A 9909-nucleotide genomic window follows, 5' to 3' on the forward strand; every position below is an offset into this window, starting at 1 on the left:
TCCGCGCCCTGCAGCGACGGGGGCGGCGGAGTCCACACGTCCTGTGCGTGGATTTTCGGTGAAAGTACCTCAAATCGGCAGAAAAGGAGCGATAGCTCCAAGCTGTTGTTGGTCAGATAAGAGCTGAGGGCAGCTGGGTTGCAGTGAGCGCGGTCGGCCCTTGGGGTGCTTAACCGAGGCGTGCGCGGTGCCGGTTGCTCGTCCTGGCGCCCCGCCGCCCAAGGCAGGCTGCAGCCCGGGGTGGAGGGGGGCCGGGCCGGAGCTGGCTGCTGGCGGGTTCCCGGGCTTCTGTGAGAGGCCTTGCCAAGCCCGGGGGCTAACCAGGGAGGGCAATACATAGAGGAGGAATTAGCGTGTAAAACTGTTGGTTTCTACACAACTGCGATTTTATTATCATCATTCCAAATGCTTTATTTGAAAATATTACTAAGATAAAAAAAGTTTGATCCTGTGCTTGGATGCAGGTACCTGTCTGTTGCAGGCACTGACAGCTGTCAGAAGGTGGCTCCAAATCACGCTTCTGTTTAGGTACTGGCATGTGGATTTTATCTGTCAATTTCTGTCATTTATAAAACCATAGTCTTTGGAAAAGCTGTGATTTAACAGCTGATTGCTTAGTATAAACTTTCATCTTAGGAAAGGGTGTTTTTTTGCCCCTACCCCCTTTCTCTAAGCTATTTTGTTCTATCCCTTTCTAGTTCTTTATATGCTGCGTAGCCGCATAATGCAAGTAAAACATTTATCCACAGGGTCACTTCAATGGCACTGTAAAACTGCGTGGTGTAAAATCGTATAACCACACAAATATTTTAGAATCAAAACGAACTGGGGATTGGTGAAGAATTGGGGATTGGTGGAAAAAACCCAACAAATTTCGTGTTTTCTTTGCAGGAAATTGCTGTATACAAATCTACCTCAGCTTTTTGATAAGCAGACATGGTGAGAACAATAGCACGTTTTATATATTTTCATTCTTTCTGAAATGGTCATCTCTTGGAAAGTGAATAGCTGCTCTGCATCTCAAAGGATTACACATTTTACGCTGATGCTATGAAGAATTTGTAATGAAAAGTTTAGGTTTTCATTTCAGACTTCTGAAAAGATATTGTGAAAAGGAAAATAGGTCAGTTTACATCAGTCTAAAATATAATCAGACTTTCAGCTCTAAGATCCTAAATTCTAATCCTACTTTGGCTAATATTTGGTAATCTAGTTTGGTTTCTTTTACCACAGAAGCATTATTCAAGTTGCAAGCACATAGCCCTGCTTGAGTGTATGTAACCTTCTATACTTGCAGGCTTTTAAAAGTTTAGCAGATCAGGAAATAAGAGAGAAGACTGTGTGTCTTAAACTGTACATACATCTTTTATAGCATCTTCATGGACATTGCAGGCAACTATCTTCTCTTCTTTACTTGTATACTTCTGGAACAGTATGCCAGTATCAACATGATGCTGATTTTTATTAGTTTTCCTGTACACTTATCCCCAGTGTAGCCCCAGAGTAATTGTTTTTACATAGTTTAGCACTTTCCATGGGAGCGCTGTGATATATTGGGCCTATAGAGATATATTTGCTTAGGTGGCTGAGTAACTGCCATTTTAAATTTTATGGAGGTTATTTATAAATTCTTAAGAAAAGTGTGTAATTTCGTAGATTTACTTGTTTGTGAAGGCAGATTATATACGGGGCCATTCAGAACTAGCTTTATCACTCAGAAGGCTGCAGGCAGGTAACACACATCAGTTGTTCCTCTGGTTGTAAACCAGTGAAGTATGTGGACCGCACTATCATCTGAAATAGATAATAACCTTGATTCTTCAACTTTGCAATTAAGTGACTGAGTAGGTCCAGTTTGCAAATGAATAATGTATCTCTGGAGTGTAACAGCATGAAACAGAGCTTCTGCATTACCATGGTGAACTTGATTTGTCCTGAAACTAAATGAAACCAAGTGTTTTCTGGTGATTTCACTGGAAATGTGGAAGTTCTGTGACAGTAGCCTTTCCTATGGCCAAATATTGAAACAATGGTTATGTGCAGTGGGAACTTGCTTATGTTCTTGGTGAGACTGGGAAATAAAACTGAGTCTGTTAGTATTTCATTGCTGATTTAATTATTATTTTCTGCCTCTTGCTCAGGCTGTCACGCTGCATACTGATGTAGGAGATATTAAAATTGAACTATTCTGTGAGCGTACACCAAAGACTTGTGAAGTAAGTTAAGTAACAGGAGCGGGATTGCCTAGTGTTGAAACAAAGCAGTAGAAATAGTGAAGACTGTAGAGGAGGTGAAGTGGCTTTTGCAATTCATCTTTTCACATAATGGAATACTAACATTTTAAGCTGGTACAGTGCCTATTCCACTTGTGGAACGTGTACTGTATACTTGTGCACTGTGTCTTACTGCCTAGAGCTTTGCTGCCTGTTTCTCACCAGATAAGGTTTAGCTAAAGGCTGCTTCTCTCCAAGTTCTAGCATCTCCCAAAGTGTCCTTTGCCCTTAAGGGGAAATATGGCACATGGCCTGGGATTCGCAAATTTCCCCGGGTTCGCTCACACTCGCACAGATTTAATTTTAATTTAAAAGAGTGAAAATCACTCCCAGTTTGTCAGAGGCCCCAGGTTTTCCTTTCTGCAATAAACTTAAGCTTAAATTGAAATAATTTACTTTTTAACTAACAAAGCTGAGGCATGAAGTTATTGATTACAAAGTTACATTTACAAAATAAAAATGTTGAATGGAAGTGATACTTCTGAGCGTGCCTCAGGCTTGTTATTTGTTCCTCAAGTCAGACAACCTTGTGCTGTAAGCTTTATTTAAAATCCTTTGTATCTGTGACAGTGTCAAAGGAGCATAGTAACTATAATTTGTTTCTGACTATTCTGTGGCAATACTCTGTGGAATTCAAATGGTCACAATGCAAAGCAGAGGCAAAAGGGTTAGTCTTGGTCCTGCCAATGCTGTCATTTTAGTAAGAGGATACTATTTCTGAATTGTTTGTTAATATGGTTTGTTTCATTTCCTTAGAATTTCCTGGCTCTTTGTGCTAGTAACTACTACAATGGCTGCATATTTCACCGGAATATAAAGAGCTTCATGGTTCAGACAGGGGATCCATTAGGTAAATTCTTCTGTCAGGGTCTCTCTATAGAAAAATGTACATAAAAATAAAATATAAATAAAATATCAAGAAATATAAAGAAAATATAAGTATGAATATGAAAACAAAAATGTAAATAAAGTAAAAATAAAATATAAGAATTGTTGTGTTGTTGATAGAGGTTTTTATGATGAGATTAGTTTTCTGTGGTGAGCTTACAGAAGAGCAGCCGTTACCCTAGTTCTAAATAATCATGCGGTAGTAAAGCATTCTACAAACTTTAGTTTTTCCAGCTGTTTCCACTAAATATGATGGTTCTGCTGACTTACCAGCTGTTGAACAGGTAGCAGTTGCTACTGTGGTTTCTCTGGTTTCTGCTTCAAAGGCTACACTGCCTCTAAAGCATTTGGGGAAAATGTCCCAGACAGTGTCAACTGTTTGGGAGAAAACCTGATTCAACTGTGTGTCTCTTTGCACTCATACTGAATTTAATTTAAGGATATGTCAGTGTTTTGTTCTGCTACTTCTTTATAGAGAGTTGTGTCTCTGCTCAGTATCAAGACATGAGAACCCGATCCCTGCCTCAAATGAATTACAGTCTGTCTAGGGCCTTTGTTGTTAAACGTTATAACAGTACATAATTTCTGGATTTTTCAGTCTGAAAATCCAGTAATCTATTGTGGTGCTTCTTTGTCAGGCACTGGGAAAGGAGGTAACAGCATCTGGGGCAAGAAGTTTGAAGATGAATTCAGTGAATACCTAAAGGTATTTCTGTGCTCTCAATATGCAGTTATGTTTTCATATGAATTTTCTTTACAGGTTGGAGAACGATCAGCATTGTGTTGTACTGTATTAAATACCTCTTTTGTAATTGTGAAGCAAAGTATAATCCCGCAATAAAGGGATAGAAAGCTTATTATTAAAATACGAACAGGCATTTCTGTACTTGGCAAGTTAGGTTTGAGGGTTTTCATCCCTGAGAACAGAAGTAGAAAGAATTTGTAACAAAGTATTTTTTTCATGCACTGAAGGCAAAGAAGTAATTTTTCATTGTAAGAGCAATTTTGAGGAGCTAATTATGGACTGTGATGGAATATATTAGCACCCAAGATTTGTTCTTAATAATGGTATTGAGGCAGAGTACTAAGTCACAGAGCACTTTGTACAGGTTAAAATCCTGCTTTCACAGATGTGTATTCATGTTGAGGTTTTTCTCCTCTTTCAGCACAGTGTCCGTGGGGTAGTTTCAATGGCAAACAATGGTCCAAATACCAATGGATCTCAGTTCTTCATCACTTACGGCAAGCAACCGCACCTAGATATGAAGTACACTGTCTTTGGGAAGTGAGTGATCCAACTGCATGTCTCCTTATCATAGTGTCTGAAGGATCTGAATATTTCAGGGCACATGCAATGCAAGTTTAGAAGCTTCTGGTTCTAAAACTCTTTAAAATATTGGATGTGTATATGTAAATGTATGCTCTTGCACTGTCACCAGAATTAGTTGCTCCAAAATGCTGCTCCATTTTTCTTAGTAGTAGGGAATTCAGTGGAAATAGGCATATTAAAAATTACCTCAAGAATGGAGCTTTTTTTCCTCCCTCCCTCCCCCCCCCCCCAAGCTTTTCCACCTTCTCTAATTTAAGGATATGTCAGTGTTTTGTTCTGCTACTTCTTTATAGAGAGTTGTGTCTCTGCTCAGTATCAAGACATGAGAACCCGATCCCTGCCTCAAATGAATTACAGTCTGTCTAGGGCCTTTGTTGTTAAACGTTATAACAGTACATAATTTCTGGATTTTTCAGTCTGAAAATCCAGTAATCTATTGTGGTGCTTCTTTGTCAGGCACTGGGAAAGGAGGTAACAGCATCTGGGGCAAGAAGTTTGAAGATGAATTCAGTGAATACCTAAAGGTATTTCTGTGCTCTCAATATGCAGTTATGTTTTCATATGAATTTTCTTTACAGGTTGGAGAACGATCAGCATTGTGTTGTACTGTATTAAATACCTCTTTTGTAATTGTGAAGCAAAGTATAATCCCGCAATAAAGGGATAGAAAGCTTATTATTAAAATACGAACAGGCATTTCTGTACTTGGCAAGTTAGGTTTGAGGGTTTTCATCCCTGAGAACAGAAGTAGAAAGAATTTGTAACAAAGTATTTTTTCATGCACTGAAGGCAAAGAAGTAATTTTTCATTGTAAGAGCAATTTTGAGGAGCTAATTATGGACTGTGATGGAATATATTAGCACCCAAGATTTGTTCTTAATAATGGTATTGAGGCAGAGTACTAAGTCACAGAGCACTTTGTACAGGTTAAAATCCTGCTTTCACAGATGTGTATTCATGTTGAGGTTTTTCTCCTCTTTCAGCACAGTGTCCGTGGGGTAGTTTCAATGGCAAACAATGGTCCAAATACCAATGGATCTCAGTTCTTCATCACTTACGGCAAGCAACCGCACCTAGATATGAAGTACACTGTCTTTGGGAAGTGAGTGATCCAACTGCATGTCTCCTTATCATAGTGTCTGAAGGATCTGAATATTTCAGGGCACATGCAATGCAAGTTTAGAAGCTTCTGGTTCTAAAACTCTTTAAAATATTGGATGTGTATATGTAAATGTATGCTCTTGCACTGTCACCAGAATTAGTTGCTCCAAAATGCTGCTCCATTTTTCTTAGTAGTAGGGAATTCAGTGGAAATAGGCATATTAAAAATTACCTCAAGAATGGAGCTTTTTTTCCTCCCTCCCTCCCCCCCCCCCCCCCCAAGTTATTCCAGCTTGCCTTGTTGTCCATGCCCAAACGGATGCAGCCTGATTTTAAGCAAACCCCAGAACAACTGGATACACAGTTGTAGGGTTTACTGAGAAGCAAGAATCTGATTTGGGACTGGAGCTGGGGATGGGTGTGGTACTGACATGGTCATGCTTCTGTTCAGGTGGAACTTCCTGTTGGTCAGATAAAACTCACAGAACTGACAGTTTATAAAATGAGATGAGATTGTTTAAGGTGCATCATTATTTTAAAATATTCTTATGTTGATAGACACTACTGATAATATATCATCCTTAAAGCAAATGTTTAATTTTCGAGTCTTTCAGACACTGCTTTTTCTATCTCAGAATCATGGTAATGTCTTTTCTTTTGCTTGTTGTTAAAAAGTCTCTAGTATACAAGTGAATCTGCTGAGAAAAAGTTGCCTTTATTAAATGGTGTTAAATATTAAAAGGTAACTATTGAAATGTGAAAATACTATTTTCTACCACTTGTGTTGTTTATAGGCATTTAAGTATAGGTGTTCCTTTCATTTCTGAGTTTGTTTAGAAGTGTGATTGGAAGGTTTTTTTAGACATCTTTCTTAGAAAAGAGTAGAGGGTCTGACAGATGAACTCTGCCAGATTTTCTGTGGCAGTTTAAGATACTCCTGCCCCAGCTGCAGAATCGGCAGAACAGCATCTGCAGTCCCTACTTGCCCACAAGTCAGCATCCTAGATTCAAAGAGTTGATGAATGTGACTGAATTGAACTGTGAACAGCACATGTTTTCTGCCAAGTCCGCTACTGGGGAATAAACTGCCAAGATTTAGCAGAGCCAGTGGTTTATTAGAAGAATCTCTCTTGCCACTTCTTCAGCCTGAGCAAGAAATCTGAAAGCCTAAACATAGTCGTGCCATTAGATTTACACAATTATTAATGACTCTGTCCAATCTTGTCTTTGAGTCAGAAGGTTAGAAATTATAATCTCACATTTGGAAGTCGATTTTCCAGCCGTAGGATTTCAGTAATTCACAGTGAAGTTCGGTATGGCCAGTATCTTGCTGCTACTTAAACCTGTACTGTGATGGGTCAGTCCTGTCTGCCAGGAAGTGCAGCCAGGGTCTTTATACAGCTATGGTTGGTATAAAATATGATACTGTCAGGTCAGTGGGAATTATTTGTACTTTCTATCAGAATCTGTCATGGATACTTAATATTTCCTTTCAAAATACGTTACATGCCATATATAATGTTTTGGCTGTCTTACTTGTATCATTTGCTTGCAAAGTCCTTGTCCGATGATGCTTAACTGTAAAGTCCTTTGAGATACCTCAGTTGTGAAATTTAAATCATTATTAGAAGGAGATTCCTAGCACTTCTGCTTTTCTTCCAGAGTTATTGATGGCTTGGAGACCCTGGATGAGCTGGAGAAGCTGCCTGTGAATGAGAAAACCTACCGACCTCTTAATGATGTTCGCATTAAAGATATTACAATTCATGCCAACCCTTTTGCTCTGTAGCCACAGAATGCCTCAACACATTCTTTAGAGACTGGTCAGGTCGACTGCTGGATCATGGGGTTTAAAGTGTTATTAAAAAGGGTTACTTGAGCTGGATCATACCTTTGCTCATTGAATGCAGGATTTTCATGAGTTGTAACATTGTTTGGGAGTTGTTACAGGGGAGTCTTGTGCTTTAGAAGCCAGTTTTTCCAGAAGGTCTTCCAGGATTTTGATTTTTAAACACTGCTTTTTATACTTGTAAAATAAGAAAATACTTTTAAAAATATATTTTTTTTGCAAATCTTTGTTTTCTGCGTTATCTTTCTTAGTGATACTATATTGAAACAATGTCCTTTGCTACAATTTCATACTACCAGTTTTCTGCAACTTTCCCATGTAAATTCTAACCTTCCTTACTTTACTGGTTTTTAGAAAATTGAGTAAGATATGCAATTTTTTTCCTCTAGGTGAGAGCAGTGTCATAGATAGATGAAACCTTTCTCTCCTAGAGGATTAAAGACCGTGTTTAGAGGAGTGCTTGCTCCTCTGCTGCTGTGGTGGAATGATAACCTCTTCAGCCTCCCCTAAAGGTAGATCAGAAACAGCTTCTGATTGTCTGCCTCTGGCACAACGCTTCTGGTATGAAAGAGTAAGTGTTTGTGTCTTTACATAGCTGTTGATCGAAACTAGGTAACCGTGGATTTACTGTAACTTGTTTTTCATCACTATTGCACAGACAGTAGGGGGTAAACACAACAAAGAGTAGTGATAAAAAGACTGTGTTCAGACTTGAAGCCAAGAATATCCTGATACACCCAAAATAATAAAAGATAGTGTGGCCAAGATGATGTTGAACAAGTAAGAGAGAGCTGCTGTTTGGTCTTATTTGAGACCAAATGTTGTTGGACTCAAATAAGAAAGTCTGCAAGAGGGTACAGAGATACCTGAATATTGACTGGTCAAGAGGAAAAATAAAATACATGCATACATATGCATGTGTATATGTATATATTGCTGATCCTATGCTCAAGTCACTTAGTATAGTAAGCATAAAATAAAGTGACTTAAGCAGGGAAAAGAGTGATTTGTACACATCAAAAAAGCAGTTCTCCACCTTGGGCATACTGGAAAAAGCAGAATGTTCTACTCTTCCTTGAAACCTCCTTGTAGAGTTAAACAATGCATTTTGCCATCAGTTTGTTTTCATGAAGCAGGAAAAAATCAACTCATTTCCACAGAGGTTCATTTTCTGACCCTATAATATGTAGAGGTGAGAGGGTATATTTCTAGTTCCAGCTGTGCATGAGAGACCTGGGCAGGAGAGAGTACCCACAGTTCCTGCATCCAACTCCTACCATTCTGGACTTCTTCCTCTGATCCTCTTTGGACTCAGTCAACACCACTTAGCAAAGTCCATTCTATATATATGCCTTGTAATCCTTGGGAGGTCCAGGTCCAGGTGACTGGCAGTCTGCTTCAGACCCGTGTTTCCCGCTTTGAGACTTTGCCTCTTAAAATAAAGAGAAGAAATTATTTGCGAGAGAAAGGCGAAGGTATGCCAGGTACAGATAACTGAGGTGTTAATGAGCAGAGTTAATCAGTACCCTCTCTCTGGGACAAAGGTTCTATATTCTGTATGGGGCGTTGCTTAAAGCTCCTAGCCCTTGCTCTGAACTTAATACATTTTACCCTAATACTTCAGTCAGTCAGGTGAAGGATTTAATTATTTTAGCTCTGAGCTCTTTCTGTCTCTTCCACATAACCAGTGGTAATAGCAAGTAGACAGAAGCATGCAACTGCATGTTTGACTGCCACACTGACACTACTGCCTTGCAGAAGGAAGGACATATTACAATCTTCCCTACAGTGCAAAGGAACCAATAATTTAAAATGGTGACATCTAGCACTGAACTGGAAACAATTTCAGGTCTATTTTTTTTCCTCCGCAAAAAGAAGGCTGTTATATCAAATGTGTGAAATACAGTGACACCAAGCAATTTGCTCTCTGGAGGATACATTAAATTTAGATCCTTTCTTTCTTATCTAAAGCTGTGTATTGAAAGGAGAGTGATCTTATGGGACAGGATTACATCCTAACTTTTTAAATTGTATTATGTCAGTTTTCCTGTTTGTGGCTCTAAACTTCTCCCAGGTTCTCCCTGAGAACCTGGAATAAAACAGGAAAAATAATGGTGGGGCTGGTCCCATCCACTTGTTGAAGAGAAAGCAAGTCACAGAGTAGGAAGTAGCCCAGCCGTGGAAGTGTGTGAATTTTGTGGGCGGTTGCTGAGTACAGCATACATGCAATTTAGTTATTGCACACAGTCAGCTGTTGTGTCACCAGCTGTTTGGACTTTTGTGACATGTATAATCCTTTAAATAGCAAAAATGTTGCAGACAGTACTGTTCTTATTGTTCTTGACTTGTGCTTTATAAACTCCTATGTTTACTTCCATTGGTCTGGTCCTCTTGTCGCAAACACTACAGCCACAAGGTGAGTTCTGTCAAAATAAATCTACCCATGCAAAGAAAAACATGTACTTTAA

The 9909-nt window shown here is 39.1% G+C and overlaps 1 protein-coding gene across 1 annotated transcript in view; it reads left to right on the forward strand.

The window, feature by feature from the left end:
* The window catches only part of PPIL3 (peptidylprolyl isomerase like 3), a 7917-nt gene extending 267 nt beyond the window's left edge, over positions 1–7650 (forward strand). Inside the window, exons 2-8 of the mRNA XM_009284666.2 lie at positions 465–528; positions 892–939; positions 2142–2216; positions 3030–3123; positions 3800–3867; positions 4328–4446; positions 7255–7650. Coding sequence (XP_009282941.1) covers positions 937–939; positions 2142–2216; positions 3030–3123; positions 3800–3867; positions 4328–4446; positions 7255–7381 — 486 coding nt within the window. The 5' untranslated portion in view covers positions 465–528; positions 892–936 and the 3' untranslated portion in view covers positions 7382–7650. The remainder of the gene's footprint in view (positions 1–464; positions 529–891; positions 940–2141; positions 2217–3029; positions 3124–3799; positions 3868–4327; positions 4447–7254) is intronic.
* Positions 7651–9909: the final 2259 nt, after the last annotated feature.

This window comes from Aptenodytes forsteri, unplaced genomic scaffold (assembly GCF_000699145.1).
Source record: "Aptenodytes forsteri isolate BGI_AS27 unplaced genomic scaffold, ASM69914v1 Scaffold183, whole genome shotgun sequence".
NCBI classification, from domain to species: Eukaryota; Metazoa; Chordata; class Aves; order Sphenisciformes; family Spheniscidae; genus Aptenodytes; species Aptenodytes forsteri.